Source organism: Chiloscyllium plagiosum, chromosome 26 (genome assembly GCF_004010195.1).
Source record: "Chiloscyllium plagiosum isolate BGI_BamShark_2017 chromosome 26, ASM401019v2, whole genome shotgun sequence".
In the NCBI taxonomy this organism is placed as follows: Eukaryota; Metazoa; Chordata; class Chondrichthyes; order Orectolobiformes; family Hemiscylliidae; genus Chiloscyllium; species Chiloscyllium plagiosum.
The window spans coordinates 18864929-18883989 of NC_057735.1; the positions used below are offsets into that span (position 1 = coordinate 18864929).

The following is a 19061-nucleotide window of genomic DNA, read 5'->3' on the forward strand; positions in this document are numbered from 1 at the left end:
TCATGCCCCCCTCCTGGCTCTTCTCAGTTCATTTTTGAGCTCCTTTCTAGTAAGCCTATAATCCCCTAAACAAGTGCTCGATCCTTGCTTCCTCCACCTTACGTAAGCTGTCTTCTTCCTTTTGACGAGAAGCTCCTCTGTTCTTGTCATCCAATGTTCCCTAATCTTACCCCTTCTTGCCTGTCTTAGAGGAACACATTTATGCAACAACTGATCCTTAAACAGTTCCCAATTTGTACTTCCCAACTCCTGTCTGTCAGCATCATAATTTCCTTTTCCTCAATTAAACACCTTCCCATGGTAACTGCTCCTTTCCCTCTCCATGGCTATGGTCAATGTGAAGCAATTGTGGTCACTGTCACCAAAGTGACAGTGCGAGATCTGACACCTGTCTTGGCTCATTGCCAAGCACCAAATGCAAAATGGCTTTCCCCCTGGTCAGCCTGTCTACATACTGAGTAAGGAAACCCTCCTGAACACACCTGACATAACGGCTCCATCCAAACCATCTGCATTAAGAAGGTTCCAGTCAATATTGGGAAAGTTGAAGTTACCCATAATAACAACCCTGCAACACCTGCATTTTTCCAAAATCTGTCGGCCTATGAGTTCTTCGATCTCCCTACTGCTATTAGGGGGTCTGTCACAAGTGCAGAGTAAGAATTATTTATATATTACTGTCTTTTGCCTTCTGATCGATTTGCAGAGAATGATCATTGCGACAAGGTTTGAAGCAGATCTAATACCTGTGTCCTTAGATGTGCCCTGCAGAAAGTATAAAAAGGAAATGAGAATAGAGTACATGAAAAATGGGACTTAGAAGCAGAGAGAGACCATTCGGTCTTTGAAACTGATCCACCATTTGATAACATCATGGCAGGTCTGGTTATTGTCTCAATGTCATTTTCCTGTCTGCCTCCCACAATGTTTGGTTCTCTTGTCTATCAAAAATCTATCCAAGTCACATGAGCTTCGATTGCTTTCTAGGAAAGTGAGTTCCACAGACTAAGGGTAAAAAACCATTCTCCTCATCTCTGTCTGAAAAGATTTAAATTGTATTTTAAATCCTACTTCTCATCTCCCCATTAAAATAAAGAATGGAAAAAAAATCTCGAGGTGTATTATAGGAATCTAAATGTAAAGTGTTAATGAGACAGATAATGTGTTGTTGGAAAAGCGCAGCGCTGCACTTTTCCAGCAACACATCTTCAGCTCTGATCTCCAGCATCTGCAGTCTTGACTTTCTCCCAATGAGACAGATAATGTCCATCAAAAGATTATATATACGATGCCTATATTTGATATACATTTGTTTCTTCAATAATAATTTCCCTGAAGTTTGTGATTCCCACTCTAATGTTTCAGTGTTTTGCTTTCTCTCAAAGATACCCAACTGTTAAAATGTACTAATTTTATCCTGAACGCTACATAGTGATCAACATTAAAATAAAGAAGTATCCAAATGTTTAGTCCAAATGTTTTTAGATCTGTGTCTTGAAAATTGATGCTTTGCTCATAATGTATCTGTTTCTTCTGTCTATTTTCATTTTGCAGCTTTAATTTTAGTTTATTGATGGTTATGTGGGATATGGCAGACTAAGTACTTACTGCTTTTCCCTGATTATTCTTGAGAAGATAGTATTGACAAAGGAGTGCTTTGTTAGGCCAATTAAGAGGACAGTTAAGATTCAAGTGCAGCGCTGTTGTCAGAAGTTATATTTAGGCTACACCAGACAGGTTCCCTTCCCCAAAGAATCTTAGTGAACTAGTTAGATTATCTGACAATCAGTATTTATATTATTACCAATGCTGGCACTAATTTTCTATTCCAAATGTACTCAATTAACTTAATTTGAAGTCCCAACTGGCATAATGAGATTTGAACTTCTGAATCTGGAATATTAGACTTTTCCATTATCTGCAATATCAGTGTACATGTTTATTAATATAGGAAATGTTCTTTATAGTTGGTAATAATGTGTTGCACAATAAAGGATAAGGATGTTTAACCATTTCATATGTGATAACAACTGGTTGAGAAGGTTTGGATTGTCTTGTTCTTTTTAATTCCCCTCCGTAGCAATTAATGTCACATTTCTTTTACATGTGCAACTATATCACACTGCAATTAAAATAGAGCCTTAGTCAAAATTAAGAGCCAATTACAAGGTTTCTTGAATGAAAATAAGATAAATTTTATTATTTACTAACCCCAAGAACTTCAATACGATATGACATTTAAGACACAGACAAACACAAGTTTAATGTTTAAGAAGAAAAAAGGTTGTCTAGTACAAAGAAATAATAAAGAAAATGCAGTTTAAATGTTCTTGGAGTCCTTGAGTTGTAAGAGTTGAACCTGTAAGCACAGAGTTGATGTGTCTCACCATCAGCAATAGCCCTTGATTTCTTGGGAAATTGTTGTTATTTCTGTGATTTGCCTTTTCACTGATGCTCACGTTTGAGAGGTTAAGAAGAAAATATGGAGAGCGAATGAGCAAGCCTTCTCAATAATGCTGTTACAAATCAGTTCTCTTTACTCTGTTCTGTCTGAAAACTGTTTATATGAAATACAATTTAATTGTGTATCCCCATGCTTGGTGTCATGGTTTTTCTTCCAAGCAGGATAATCTGTAAGCAACTTTCAGCCTAACATCTGAAACTTCTCGAAAGGCCTAATCAAAAACAGAAGACAAATGCTTTTTCAGGCTTGATAGACTTTCAGTACCATTTGAGAAAATGTTAATTTTGCTCAAATTGTCTTTCTTTTTCCCTTTACTTTAATGAGCTTGATGCTTTTTCATCAGGTGATCGTTACTCCAATCTTAAGTCAATATTTTCTCCTTTTTGTTTAAAAACAATTTTAGTCCATGAAGATCTTGAATATAAAAATAAGATGATGAAAGTTGAAAAAGTATAATCCATATATCACTCCAATCATGGTGATTTATAATATAAATATGTAGGGGTATGGGTGGTTTGCGCTTCGGCGGGTCGGTGTGGACTTGTTGGGCCGAAGGGCCTGTTTCCACACTGTAATCTAATCTAATCTAATCTAAAATAAGATGATGAAAGTTGAAAAAGTATAATCCATATATCACTGCAATCATGGTGATTTATAATATAAATTGTAAATAATTATGATCTTTGCAGGTCTGTGCTGAAGACCTCCACTTGTTAAAAGTGCTGTCCCACTGGATCAGTACATCATTCGGCAAAGTTTTTCTGTGGGCGATGCTGTTTCCTATAAGTGTTTGCCGGGTTATGCTTGGGATGACAACACTCCAAATGACATCACTTGTCAAGCCAGTTTAACTTGGTCAGAGCTGTTGATGAGTTGCCTGCCTAAGTATGCATGTCAATATAACTTTTCACTGCTTCTCTTTTAAGTTTGTTTATGAAATAAATGAATAAAAGACTTACATTTATACAATTTTTTTTAGTAACAAGGCATCTCAAAGTACCTTACAGGCAATGATGTAATTTTGAAGTTAGGTTATAAAAATGACAACATCCCAGTTTTGAGGTAAGTATTACATGTCTGAATGTATAAAGCAGCTCAAAGGCTAGTTCCTTTGCATGCTAATGTAATCATTAATGTCAAGCGCTTAAGTCCTTTAATAATTCAAGACTACTTATACATCTTCCCACATTTAAGTATTAGTCATGTGGTTAGCTGTGGCTCCAAGTTCTCATTTCTGAATCAAAAGATCTGAGATTCAAACTGCAATTAGAGACCTGAATGCATCGTATTAACCTAATATTTCAGTATAGTGCTGTTGATATGTTACACTATTGAAGGTGTTGTTAAACCCAAGCCATTTTCGGTGATTGTAAAATGTGTGGTGGCACTATATGTAACAAGGTGTTCCCCGGTGTCTTGGCCAACACATCCATTAATCAGCACCATAAAAGAAAACAAATTATCCATTTATTTATTGCATGATTATTTGTGCAATTGTACTGCTTTGTTTCTCTACTTAAGAATAGTAAATATACTTCATCATATTTAACTTTGAAGTGTCCAGAAACATCCTGAAATGATGTAAACTGCTGCATTAACTCAAGGTTGCTATTATTGAAGGACAACATGAATTAACTCAGTCATGTGTAAAACTCAGCAAAAGTTGTACAATTAATATTCAATCAATTTAAGTCATGATATTCAATTATTGAGTCCAGCATAGTTGGAGCAGTTTCTGTTTTTATTATAATGCATGTTTTGTCAATCCAAAAATTGGCCATAACCTGATGAATTGTGAACACTGGTTGGAAAATTAGAACTTTCCACTGAACGGGTATAGCGATCCTCTACAAAGCAATTTTCTGTAGTGCAAGGTTTCAGAGGAAAGAAACTGACATGTTATACCAGAAAACACAGTAAATTAATGTTTCAAATTTTGCAATAACATTTTAGTTACATGGGTTAGAGTTCTGGCGAGAGATGCTTTATATTATTGGGATTAGTGTAAACATCGAAATGATGTTTAAAATATCTCTTTGTCTATGTTTTCCACAGCTAAAACATGTGGTCATCCAAAGAGTTTACAAAATGGCTATTACACTGCTACTGGTGAAACATTTGGGGACACGGCAACTTACTATTGCAATAAAGGGTAAGCATTAACTCACAGTATCACAGATTCATATAACTGATCTGGGATGGCCACATTGTAATTGACATTGTGATTGCTGAGACTGTATGTAGTGGAAAGCTCAAGTTAGTAAATGTATTTATGGGTGGACATGTTCACAACAGAGTATAGCACTATGTATGGATCATGCAATAAAGTTGGGGTGTAGTACTTGCACTTTTTGAGTATACAGTGGAGTAATGGATTTGAACATTCGATAATGGCAATCTTGATGAAATCAAGTGCTCATTGAGCATTTAAGTAGTCTCTGATGGGATATCTGCAGAGTTGAAAAAACTCTGATGTTTTTGGTGACAAAAACATCATCTTCAAGAGTTGCCAACACATTCAAGGTTAACTGATCCTCATGTTGGAAGCATGGGTGGAAGCAGTGTCTGCTGGAGAACACACCACCACCAGGATCACCAGATGATCCAAAGCCAAGGTGAGTGAGGGCAGGGTTAAGGTCATGTGGTGGGGATCAGGGGCCATGAGAAGGGATAGAAACAAAAAAAAACTGCAGATGCTGAAATCCAAAGTAGACAGGCAGGAGGCTGGAAGAACACAGCAAGCCAGGCAGCATCAGGAGGTGGAGAAGTCAATATTTGAAGGAATGTTAGGTAAGGACAGGAGTGGCTTTCATTGGATAATCACTGCCCCACACAGACTCCCTGAATTCACTGGCAATGCCTGACTTCTGGAGACCACCCCATGCAGGATGCTGTCGGCAAACCAAACAGGGTCTTGTTGAGTAGCTTTTGGGAGAGATTGGGAATCTGTGTCGCACCCATGCATATCCTGAGGCCACCACTGAATTGCAATGTGTTCATAATTTTAATTGGCCTGTTTTATTGGACATAATTGACCCCACATACAGTAAGGTGACTCCCACATCATTGATTCCAGCATCCAACTTAATTGTGGAAGTTTTGACTCCATTGGAAAACTGACATGGGGCGAATCTGTGCAGGATAGGGGACTCTGCGACCCCCATCAGGCACTCTGCTTCCCTTCCCAAGAACAAAGACACGGAGGAGTTCGTCCAAAACTATTTATTCAATTCTGCAGAACCGGGTGTTACCTCAATGGCTTCCCACGAGGCACACACACAGATTGTAATCCCCGCACGTTATATACATGTAGGAGTGGGCGGGGCCTTCTACTGTCTCAGCCAATGAGTGTTAAAGTTCCCCACTGTCCTCCTGATGGATGAGATTATTTGGTTATTCACCCAGCCAATCAGTGTTCGAGTTCCCCGCTTCTCCCTTATATGGATGATGACGTACAGCCGTGGTTGTGGGCGGTCCCTCAGCCACGAGGAAAGCTGTTTCCATTGTTCCATTCATGAAAATCTGGGGGAGTGTCTGCTCGTGCTTACTACAAGGTAGAGAAGACTAAAATGGTGGCTTTGTACTTACTATGTGCTTACTACAACAGTTAATGATTTAAAAATTACACCACCCCCTACAAATCTCTCAATAAATCGGACCTTACTTCGCTCTTTCTCAGTGTATCTGGCTGCATTTAGTTCTGTCACATGGCTCCAGAACAAGATAATGAACTCATCTTGCCTAAAATTTGACAGGCAGTGTTTTATATAAAATGACTAAAGAATAGAAGACACCCCATATGAGTCTTCCATTAACAACAATCCAGTCAACTGAAATTTCGGACTTGGTAAATAACTTCTGATAACGACTTGTTAGGTAGGAATATCCATTGTGGTATCGTGAGACAATAAGGAATTCTCCAAGTAAACCATTCCATAAAATAGCCTGATTTATCATTGATATAGGTTGTGACTGAATGCAGGTCTGACAGTACATATGTGCTAGAAAATACCATCTCGGGATATGCCATCAATCATATCTCACAATCATACATTTATTCTTCACACGGCTATGTTCAGGTAGTTTCTATCCTGCCCACCATCTGAATTCATACAACAAGCATTGATTTAACTGATTGGAAGGTGGGTACTGGGATTTAAATTTTGCAATGCTGGTAATTGTGTTGGAGTAGTTTCTGGTTCAGAAAACCAGGCAAACTGGATTACATAGACATGAATATCTTTTTTACTTTTCATGACATGATTTGTCTGGAAAAAGTTTGAAACACAAGCAATGACACCTTGGCATGATCTGTCTTTACCTATGGCAATATCCCTCACCTTGTTCCACATATTTGCCCATCATTTAAAATACTAATTTTCTATCATTCACCAGCTATCAGTCTAAGTCTTTCCTGCCAAAGCTTGTGAGGATTCTTGTCCTTAGGGATTTCTATCTCCAACTTACCATACTGTTTCTCCTTTGACTTCACTGTCCTAACTTCCCTTAGTTGCTGTTGATGTATAAAATGTCTCTATGTATATTTCTGCCACCTTGTAAATCATGCCATCACATTTGACATCAGCAATCCCAATGTTTCAATACAGATGACACTATCTCCTTGTATTATTTTCCGGGCAGATCACCTTTTCCACTCACAATGCTATTTCCTTCTGTATTTCTCGCTGAAAGAAAGATATATTCATTCATTACCTTCTCTCTCCACCCCCCCCCGCATTTATCTCTCCACCCTGGAGGCTTCTTGCCTCTATTCCTGATGAAGGGCTTTTGCCCGAAACGTCGATTTTCCTGCTCCTCGGATGCTGCCTGACCTGCTGTGTTTTCCAGCACCACTTTGATCTAAACTCTGATTTCCAGCATCTGCAGTCCTCACTTTTGCGTATTTGAAAATTACACTGTCTAGCATTAACTGTTTCTGCACAACATTTCTATGACTGGCAAAGTGCTGAACCATATTTTCATTGCCACCTTTATCTCCTTGTTCTCTTTAAACCATTGTGCTGTCTCATTCTGGTTGTACACCCTTTGTGGCCCTAAACTGCTGACTGTCCACTTTCCCTTCTTGGTTTTCACGTTCAATATTTATTGTTCTCTGTTGTTGGGTAGTGTCCCTTTCTCTTTCAAATCTGTTGCTATCACCTACAGATTAAAACAAAACTGTTGGCCTTTTTACCCTTGCAAATGTTATCCTACCTCAAAACTTATTTTCTTTTCTAATCTCCTTGTGTGTGTAATCTTCCCCTGATCAATGCCATCTTTGCTGGAACTCCATATTTGGAACTTTCAAAACTGGGTTTCTGTCCCTGTCACAATACTGACATAGCTCTTGGCAAGATAACAAATAACATTCTCTCTTGCTGTAACTTTGGCAAGCTAACTCTGCCCAAAATTCTCCATCTGATTTTATCCTTTGACATAGTCAAATACACCACCCCCTTTCAGTGGTTCTCACCTGACATCCAACTGGGTGGACCTGCACTTGCCTGGTTCTATTTTTTCTGACCACTTCCATTTATCCAAATTAGAAATAGTTTCTCTTAATGCTCCGACCCTGTTACCTCTGCTGCCCCTCAAAGATGTATCCGTGATCAGTTCAATGTGGAGAGCTTTTGAGTGATGCATTTTGGTATAATGATCTTGGACAGAAAGAATAAAACAATGGGTACTATTCTGAAGGATATACAGGAGCAGATACCAGATTGTCTAAAAATCATTACAGATTGCAACGCAGGTTGAAAGAGCTGTTCATAAATAATACACTATTCTTTGCTTCATAAATGGAAACAATAAGTACAAGGACAGGGACGTTATGATGAACTAATATAAAACACTGGTTTGGAGTATTGCATACAGTTCTGGACACTACACAATAGGAAGAATGTGAATACATTGGAGAGAGGGCAGAAGAGGCTTCATGGAAATGGTTCCAATGGGCAAGACTGGATTGGGAATTATTTTGAGGATGGATTTGGGAAGTTGGGACTGTTTTCCCTGGAGAGGTAAAAGGTGAAGGCAAATTTGACAGATACCTTCAAAATCATGAATTGTCTGGACACAGTTTACAGGGAGAAACTGTTCCCCTCTTGTATAAAGTTTGAGAATGAAATGACAGAGTATTAAAATATTTTGTGAAAAGAAGTAATTGGGAGATGGAAAGCTTTTTCACACAATGAGTGTTCTGAGTTGGTTATGAACTAACTAGAAGTGTAGCAGAGGTGGGTTCAAGATAATGTTGGATAATTGTTTAATTGGAAACAATGTGAAGAAAGGAAGGAGTTTGACAATGTCAAAATATTCTGACAGCCAGTGCAGACACAATGGGCCAAAAGGCCTCCTTCGGCACTGTAACAATTCTCTGATTCTGCAAGATTATGATTTCTCATTCATTTTTGATGCTGCATTAATTTTCATCTTATGTTTGTGTTCAGGCAATAGCTCCTTGCCAGCTCCTGGCATAATTTCTTCAGTTTCATTTTCATCATCGACTCATAGACTTATAGAGTAATACAGCATGGAAACAGGCCCTTTAGCCCAAATTAGTCCATGCTGACCATGGTGCCCACTCAGCTAGTTCCAATTGCCTGCATTGGAAGGTCCCTATTCCTCTAAACCCTTCCCATTCATGTACCTATCTAAATGTTTTTTAAATGTTGCTATTGTATTTGCCTCAACCGCATTCTATGTCAGCCCATTCCATATAGGCAGCACTCTCTGTGTGAAGAAGTTGACCCTTAGGTCCTTCTTAAATCGTTCCCCTTTCACCTTAAACCTATCCCCTCTAGTTTTCAATTCCCCTTCCCTGGGAAAATGACTATATGCTTTCATCCTATCTATGTCCCTCATGATTTTGTACACCTCAATAACGTCATCCTGACTCAGGCCAATCTCTCCCTGTAACTCAGACCAACTAGTCCTGGCAACATCCTCGTAAATCTTCTTTGCACACTTTCTAGGTTAACTATGACTTTCCTATAACCAAAACAGCACAAAATTCTCCAAGTGAGGCCTCATCAACTATTTATACAACTGTAACATAATATTCCAATTTCTGTACTCAGTGCCTTGACCGATGAAGGCTAGCATGCTAAATGCCTTCTTAAGCACCCTGTCTACCTGTGACAGCACTTTCAAGGAACTAGGTACGTGTACTCTTAGGTCCCTTTGTTCCACAACACTCCTCAGGATCTTACAAATTACTGTATAGGTCCTACCTTGGTTTGACTTTCACCTTTGACTCTGAAAAACTAATTCTTTGTCACTTAATTTCTCCAGCCAGTCACTGACATTCCTTTTTGTCATTGTTTCACCCGTTGCATGCAGAAAACCTATTACATCTCTGACCTGTTCTCACTCTAATGAAAGGCACATCAACATGAAACATGAAGTCTTTTCATAGATACTCCCTGGTTTTCTCAATATTTTCAGTATTTCTTGTTATAATCTAAATTTTTATGTTTACTGTGAAATCCAACTCTATTTAAATGCCACCTCTCCATCTCTTGATAATCAATTTGTTTGTCTGGCATTCAGTCATAGCTAAGTGAGAAAAATCCTCCAACCCACTATGGAAGGAATTGTCTTTGCTCCTCACCATAAATTTTGTTTCCTGTCTACTGATGTCATCCCTCCTCCTGTCAATTGTCTGAGACCAAGCCAAATCATGGCAAGATTTTCAAATTTGATCTTGAGATACAGTGAAATGTATTGTTTTAATGCTCTCCAGGTTTTTGAACCAATCAAAATGCCTCAGAGTAGCAGAACAGAATACAGAATGCAAAGTTACTGCTACAGGGAAGATGCAGAAAGAGAGAGAGAGAAAACAGGATTAACATTCGAGAAGACTGTTGAAAAGTCTGACAACAGTGGGAAAGAAGCTGTTTTAGTATATGTGCTTTTACTGTGACTACAAATACTTTTTCCATATCATCCACCAAATTAACACCTCCTTTAGCTCATCTGCTGCTGAAATGGTCATCCCTAACTTTGATGATCTATGCTTGACTATTCTAATGCACACTTGGCCAAGGTCCACCCTTCTTAAACTTAAGCTGACCTAAAATTCTGTTGTTTGCATTCTAGCAGTGTCATCGTTGTAACATTCTTATCCTTGTTTTTAAGTCCACCATGGCCTCATCCCTCTATATCTCTTTAATCTCCTCCAACCCCAGCATCCAAGATATATGTGCTCATCAAATTCCCACATCTTAAGCAAACTTTACTTTATGACTCCATCATTGGTGATTGAATCTCAAACAGCCAAAGATCTGGAGAGTTGAAATTTTCTCTGAAAATCTTTCGATCTCTTTACTTCCCTCTGGTCTTTATCTCTTTAATATGGTCATTGAAACTGCCCTCTCTGACCACATTATTAAGTGCATTGAGATATTTTACTGTTAAAGGTGCTAACTAAATGCAAGTATTTGTTTTTGCTATATCAGAAAATACCTCTGTTAACAATCAATTTGCTGTTTAAGGTAAACTTCCTGGTAGATGCTTAGCATTGAAACTATCGAAACTGAAGTCAAAATCTGAAAGGCAAACTAAACTCTCTATCCCTAACTAAATTGATAAATATTTTAGACCATAGCTGGAAATGAAATTTTACATTAATTTTCTGTTAGTTCAGGGAATTTTCATTTACTTTTCTCTTCCTGTTCCAGCTATCAATTGCTTGGCAAAAGTATGATCCAGTGCACCGAGAGTGGACGGAGCAATGGTTTGGGAATCTGTGACCGTAGGTAACTGGCCTGTTGTTTGTCGGGATTCACATCAGAATACTGTCATGATATAAAGCTGGAAGGAATCCTGAACAAAATTCAAGTTTTGAGCCTGCTTTAATTGCTTTCCCCTCCTTGAAAAGGGAATTCTGCCAAATATTAAATCAATGTGTACAAGGGCAAATCAATCTGTATTAATAAATTCACATCCTCAATTCAGTGGCTGGAGCTATGTGTCACCATTGAGTTGTCTAACTGATACATTGCCAAATATTGTATAGGTAAAAACAATGACTGCAGATGCTGGAAACCAAATTCTGCATTAGTGGTGCTGGAAAAGCACAGCCGATTAGGCAGCATCTGAGGAGCAGTTAAATCAACGTTTCGGGCAAAAGCCCTTCATCAGGAATACAGGCAGAGAGCCTGAATGGTGGAGAGATAAGTGAGAGGAGGATGGGATGGGGAGAAAGTAGCATAGAGTACGATAGGTGAGTGGGAAAGGGAATGAAGGTGATAGGTTAGGGGGAGGGTGGAGTGGATAGGTGGAAAAGAAGATAGGCAGGTAGGGCAAGTCATAGGGACAGTGCTGATCTGGAAATATTGTATAGTTTGTTAAAGATCTACGTCTGATTTGAGTGTCAGTACAATGTTTGCCATTCACTGCTGAGATAGTGTAATTGGCACACAAATAACAAATTCAAACTGGGATAAAATATTGACATTTCATGAACTAAAGAGACAATTATAAAAGCTTACAATGTACAGTGTGTCATTCTACATGGTGATGTCTTGAATGGGTATTTTAAGACAATCAAAATAATCTCCTGACATTCAAAGTTCGGACTTTAATCATGAGAACCCTAATTTGCAAGAAGGTTCACCTCGAGGCTGTTATCTCGACCATTCCAGATAGACAGTGGGGAAAATGTTTTCTTCATGAATTTTTTTCATGAGAGACAGGAGTGATGGCTACTGGCCAACTGTTTAAAGAGTTCTGGGGAAGACTAGCTATACCCATCCTTCACAACAAGGTGGACACCAGGATGAAGGCAACATTGGGTATGGTTTCTCCCTTTTAATCTAGAAATTTGCACATTATATCCAATTGATTTTCAACTTTCAGATAAGGCAGAGGTGTTCTCCCTGTTGCAGGAATGAGGAATGTACCACATACAGCAACATTGGGAGTTTCTTGCACCTGAAAAGTAGTGAGCAAGTGCTCCCATGTGCCCAGTTTTGGGTTACAGTGGCTAATTACTACTTCAGTTCTTAATGCACTTCTACCATATTTCCAGAACATTTCGTTGGCAACAGGGACAAATCCAAGAACAGAGAAAAACAAACTGATTAAATCTCCACAATATTTTCTTCAGAATTCATATGTTACATTTGGCCATCACAGAGAATACATCACATTCCTAAAACAGCAACAAAGCAGAACCCAGTGATGTATATTGCAACTTTTGGTGTGAACATAAATGGGCTGTGAACCCGTTGAGATAAACCTCTGCCAATTTTGCTTTCTACTGAGTTCAGTGGCATTGTGCCATTATCTTTGAAATGTCTTAAATATTTTACAGCCCAGGAAGTCGCAAACTCAAAGGAGTGGAACAAAGAGAATTTAAGACTCATGAAATCAAATTTTACAATAGTCTGAGAACTCCATACTGTTTGCGAGCATTGTCTCTTGCTGGTCACCGTTCTCCAGGTTGAAAAGCAACCCACCACCACCACCCTCTGTCTTCTACTTTTGAGCCAGTTCTGTATCCAAATGGCTAGTTCTCCCTGTATTCCATGAGATCTAACCCTGCTAACCAGTCTCCCATGGGGAACCTTATCAAATGCCTTACTGAAGTCTATATAGGTCATGTCCACTACTCTGCCCTCATCAATCCTTTTTGCTACTTCTTCAAAAAACTCAATCAAGTTCATCAGACATGATTTCTCACACACAAAGCCATGTTAACTATCCCTGATCAGTGCTTGCCTTTCCAAATATGCGTAAATCCTGTCCCTCATGATTCTCTCCAACAAGTTACCCACCACTGATGTCTATAGTTCTCTGGAATGTCCTTCCTGCCTTTCTTAAATAGTGGCACTACCCTGGCCAAAGTCCAGTCTTCAGGCACCTCACCTGTGACTATCAATGATACAGATATCTCAAATATTTGCTATTGATGATGGCAAATATTCAGCTTCCCACAAAGTTATAAAGTACACATGATCAGGTCCTTGGGAATTATCCACCTTTCTGCATTTCAAGACATCCAACACGTCCTCCTCTGTAATATGGACATTTTTCAAGATTTCATCATCTATTTCCCTACATTCTATGTCTTCCATGTCCTTCTGCACAGTAAAAACAGATGCAAAGTACTCATTTAGTATCTCCTCCATCTCCTGCGGCTCCACACAAAGGCTGCTTTGCTGCTTTTGAGGGGCCCTATTCTCTCCCGAATTACCCTTTTGTACTTAATGTATTTGGAAAACCCTTTGGATTCTCTTTAACCCTATTTGCCATAACTATCTCATGCCCCCTTTTTGCCCTCCTGATTTCCTACTTATGTATATTCCTACTGTCTTAATACTCTTCTAAGGATTCACATGATCTATCTTGTCTATACCTGACATATGTTTCATTCTTTGTCTTTACCAAACCCTCAATTTCTCTAGTCTTCCAGCATTCCCTACACTACCAGCCTTTCCTTTCACCCTAACATGAATATACTGTCTCTGGTCCCTTGCTACCTCATTTCTGAAGGCTTCCCATTTTCCAGCCATTCCTTTACCTGCAAACATCTGCCCCCAATCAGCTTTTGAAAGTTTTTGCCTAATACAGTCAAAATTAGCCTTCTTCCAGTTTGGAACTTCAACTTTTAGATCTGGTCTATCCTTTTCCATCACTATTTCAAAACTAATAGAATTATGGTTACTGGCTCTAAAGTGCTCCCTCATTAACACCTCAGTCACCTACACTGCCTTGTTTCCCAAGAGTAGGTCAGGTTTTGCACCTTCTCTAGAAGGTACATCTGCATATTGAATCAGAAAATTTTCTTGTACACACTTAACAAACCCCTCTCCATCTAAACCCCCTAAACACTATGGCAGTCTGTGTTTGGAAAGTTAAAATCCCCAAGCATAACCACCCTATTATTCTTACGGATAACTGATATCCCCTTACAAATTTGTTTCTCAATTTTATGCTGACTATTGGGGGGGAGGAGGGGGGGTGGTGTGTCTATAATACAATCCCAATGAGGTGATCATCCCTTTCCTATTTCTCAGTTAACCCCAAATAAATTCCATGAATGTATTTCCAGGAATATCCTCCCACCTGCTGCAATGCTATCACGTGTCAAAAACGCCACTCTCCTTCCTCTGTTGCCTCCTTTTCTGACCTTTCTGTAGCATTTGTATCCTGGAACATTAAGCTGCCAGTCCTGTCCATTCCTGAGCCACATCTCATTAATTGCTATGAAATCCCAATCTCATGTTCCTAACCATACCCTGAGTTCATCTGCCTTCCCTGTTAGGCCTCTTGCATTGAAGTAAATGCAGTTTATCAGTCCTACCTTGTTCTCTGCTTTGTCTCTGCCTGCCCTGACTGTTTAACTCACTTCTTTTCTCAACTGTACCAGTCTCAGATTGATCTCTTTCCTCACCATCTCCCTGGGTATCCCCCCCCCCGCGCCAACCTTACTAGTTTAAATCTTCCTCAGCCACTCCAGCAAATTTCCCTATCAGTTTGTCAGTCCAATTCAGGTGCAATCCATCCTTCTTGTACAGGCCACTTCTACCCTAGAAGAGATTCCAATGATCCAAAAATGTGAATCCTTCTCCCATACACCAGCTCCTGACTCATGCATTTTCATCAGCTCTATCCTCCTATTCCTACCCTCACTAGTGCGTAGCACTGGGAGTAATCCAGATATTATTACTTGTGAGGGCCTCCTTTTTAAATTCCTGTCTAATTCTCTATAATTCTCCCTTCAGAATCTCATCCTTTTCCCTTCTTATGTCATTGGTTCCAATGTGTACAATGACCTCCTGCTGGTCCCTCTTCCCCTTGAGAACATTCTACACCCTCTCTGAGACATCCTTGATCCTGGCACCAGGGAGGCAACGCACCATTCTGACTTTTCACTACTGGCCACAGAAACGTCTGTCTGTGCCTCAGAGAGTCCCCAAACACAATTGATGTCTTGGAACCCGACATACCCCTCATTGCATTAGAGCCAGTCTCGATACCAGATATTTGGCTGTTCTTGCTACATTCCCCTGAGAATCCATCACCCTCTACATTGTTTGAAATGGGAATAGCCACAGAAGACTCCTACACTACCTGCCTACCTCTCTTACCTTTCCTGTAGTTAACTCATCTATGTCACTGTATCTGCAACTTTTCTCCCTTCCTATAACTGCAGTCCACCAAGGTGGCACAGTGGTTAGCACTGCTGTCTCACAGCGCCAGAGACCCGGGTTCAATTCCTGCCTTGGGCAACTGTGGAGTTTGCACATTCTCCCCCTGTCTGCGTGGTTTCCTCTGGGTGCTCCGGTTTCCTCCCACAGTCCAAAGATGTTCAGATTTGGTGAATTGGCCACGCAAAATTACCCATAGTGTTAGGTGAAGGGGTAAATGTAGGGGAATGTGTCTGGGTGGGTTGCTCTTCGGAGGGTCAGTGTGGACTTGTTGGGCCGAAGGGCCTGTTTCCACACTGTAAGTAATCTGTAAATCTTGCTCTTGTAAATTCCTCATTGTCTCTAACTGTCTTTCCAACCGATCCATTTGATCTGATATGATTCATCACCAACGGCATTTATTGCAGATATAATTCTCAGTAACATGTAAACTCTCTCAAAACTCCCACATCTGTCAAGTGCATGGTGGCTAGCACTGATGCCTTATAGCGCCAGGGACTCGAGTTCGATTCCAGCCTCAGATGACGGTCTTGGTGGAGATTGCCCATTCTCTGTGTGTCTGTGTGGGTTTCCTCCTACAGTCAAAAGATGTGCAAGGCAGGTGAATTGGCCATGCTAAATTGCCCATAGTGTTTTGATGCATTAGTCGGAGGGTAATGGGTGTGGCTGGGTTGCTGTTTGGAGGGTTGGTGTGGACTTGTTGGGCTGAGGGGCATGTTTTCACACTGTAGGTAATCTAATCAAGAACATCTCACTCTACTAAAGGCTAGTTTTGCTTCTACAGACCCAAAGAATAGCATTGTCTTATTCCTCAATGCAAGATTCCTAACCTCTTGATCTGCTGTTATATTTGCAACATTTATATGACTAGTCCAGTTCAGATTCTGGTGAATGGCAACTCCCAATATATGGATAGTGTGCTATTCAGTGATGGCAGTACCAGACAATGTCATGGAGTGATTAATAGATTCTGTCTTGTTGGAGATGGTCGTTGCCAGGCACTTGAGTGGCTGAAATATTAGTTGCCATTTGTCAGCACAAATCTGAATATTCTTCTCAATGCTTAGTAAAAACATTTAACTTGTTGAAGCCATTAATTTTAGACAGACTGACAATAAGGAAGTGATGCTGGAATAAAAATAAATGGTGAGACAAAGCTAGTATCAAAAAGAGATGATCTATACATATTAAAAATCTATTTCTTTGACTGATTTTGACATTTTACCATGATGATTAAATACATTTTAAATATTGTAGACAAATTACATTTTGTAATAAATTGGAAATTTGCAGCATAAATTTCATTATATAATAAGTATGTAAGTGTAATTATGTAGTGGTATGCTTAATATTTAAAGGTTAATATTCACACGATCTGAATGTGTATATCATGACTGTTGTTTGATTCTTGTACTTTTGTTTCTACCCTTCGAACTAAAAATGCCCCTGAGACAGAAAATTGGAGAGACCAGGAAGAAACCCCCTGCAACCATCGGTACTGTGAAATAGTATTTTTTTATTTAATAAAAGTGTGGTTCTCTCTCTTTCTCACCCCTATCCCATCACCACCAGACCTGGGTATTTTTGATCAGCTATTAGCAAGCTTTAAGTAACAGAGAGCTGCAACTGCTGCCCAGAGAGTGACATTAAATAGCAAAGTAGTGAATTGGACATGCAGCCCTCTAACTATATTACAAAATGTGGCCTGGCTTGAATGGTAGGAAGGATAGTCTTTTGTAATATAGTTAGAGGGCTGCATGTCCAATTTACTACTTTGCCATTTGATGTCACTTTCTGGGCAGCAGTTACAGCTCTCTGATAAAATTGTCAATATATTTTGATCATTTCTAGGTCCTCTGAAAAATCAAATAAAAATGACAATACAATCAACTAAAAGTGAGCTTAGTCACTTTTTCAGTCATTTCAGGAGAGTAAGAAGGAAAGAGAGTGTGATTGATTAATCATTCCATGGTCCATGAATAATTGCCTCAAACTTCAGAGCTGAGTCTCTTCCTGAATTGACCTGGAATAAAATTTATGGTTATCATGGCCTGATAAAGTTATCTTGCCTGAAAAAGATATCGCTGTAGGTATGGGAATGTTGCATTAGAGATCCTCTATGTACAAATAAAACAACTACCATTTTGTTGCCATGTTGGGAGAAAATATTGTATCTCTTCAGATTATTAATGTTTACTGCTGTTGCTTTCAATGTGAGTGAACACTATGAGGAGATTGAGACACCTACATCCTCCACTTCCTCCATGACCTTTGTTTCCCCAGCCCCCAATGCCTCACCTTCACCAGAGGCATCCAGTCCCTGTAAACATCCAATCACCATGACGAACACCTCCAAGCCCTCTGACCCAAACAGCACCCTTCCACTGACACACTCATTCGATTGGTTGAATTGGTCCTCACCCTCAACAATCTCTCCTTTGAATCCTTCCACTTCCTCTAGACCAAAGAGGTAACAATGGGTGCCCACATAAGACCCAGATATGCCTGCCCCTTTGTCAGGTATGTGGAAAAGTCCATCTTTCGCAGCTACACCATCACCATTCCATCCCTTTTCCTCTACTACATCATTGACTTTATCGTGACCACCTCATGCTCTCACTCGTGCTCTCATCAACCTCACGAACACCTTCCATCCAGAACTCAAGTTCACCTGGACCATCCTGGCCACTTGCCTCCCCTTCGTGGACCTTTCCAACTCCATTTTCAGTGACTGACTCAACACAGGCATCTACTACAAACCTATCAACTCCCACAGTTACCTGGACTACACCTCCTCCCACCTGTCTCCTGTAAATACGCTTTTCCTTATTCCCAATTCCTCTGCCTCCACTGCATCTGCTCCCAGGAGGACCAATTCCACCATAGAACATCCCAGATGGCCTCCTTCTTCAAAGACTGCAAATTCCCCTCCCATGTAGTTGATGATGCCCTCCAGCATATCTCCTCCACTTCCTGCACCTCCACCTTTGAACCCCACCCCTCCGATCAGTACAAGGACAGACCCCAACCCGGTCTTCACCCCACCAACCTCCGGATATATTGCATCATCCTTTGCCATTTCCACCACCTGCAAACAGATCCCACCACCCTCCCCATATATTTTCCTCCCCACCCCTATGTGCGTTCCAGAGACATCATTCCCTTCACAACTCTCTTGTTAGGTGCACACCCCCTGCACCAACCCACCCTCCACTCCCGGCACCTTCCTTTGCCACCGCAAGAAGTGCAAATTCTGTGCCCACACCTCCCTCTCACTTCTGTCCAAGCCCCCAAAGGATCCTTCCACATCTGACAGAAATTTGCCTGTACTTCCACACACATCATCTACTATGTCCGTTGCTCTCGATGTGGAATGTTTCAGAGAATATCTCTTATACACTCATACAAAAAAAAACACCGCCTGGTGGCCAAACATTTTA

At 40.0% G+C, this 19061-nt stretch overlaps 1 protein-coding gene across 4 annotated transcripts in view; it reads left to right on the plus strand.

Annotated features, from left to right (window-relative positions):
* The window catches only part of LOC122563174 (sushi, von Willebrand factor type A, EGF and pentraxin domain-containing protein 1-like), a 51130-nt gene that overhangs the window by 8600 nt on the left and 23469 nt on the right, over nt 1–19061 (plus strand). The window contains exons 1-3 of one of the 4 annotated variants that reach the window (XR_006315508.1): nt 3090–3349; nt 4520–4616; nt 11146–11522. Coding sequence is in view for 2 of the 4 variants with exons in the window: in XM_043716682.1 (XP_043572617.1) it covers nt 4507–4616; nt 11146–11219; nt 17077–17116 (224 nt within the window). In the remaining 2 variants the exon portion in view is untranslated. Of the gene's footprint in view, nt 1–3089; nt 3350–4025; nt 4617–11145; nt 11523–17076; nt 17117–19061 lie in introns of those variants that run through there. The other 3 variants (XR_006315506.1, XM_043716682.1, XM_043716683.1) reach the window with 3 other exon arrangements.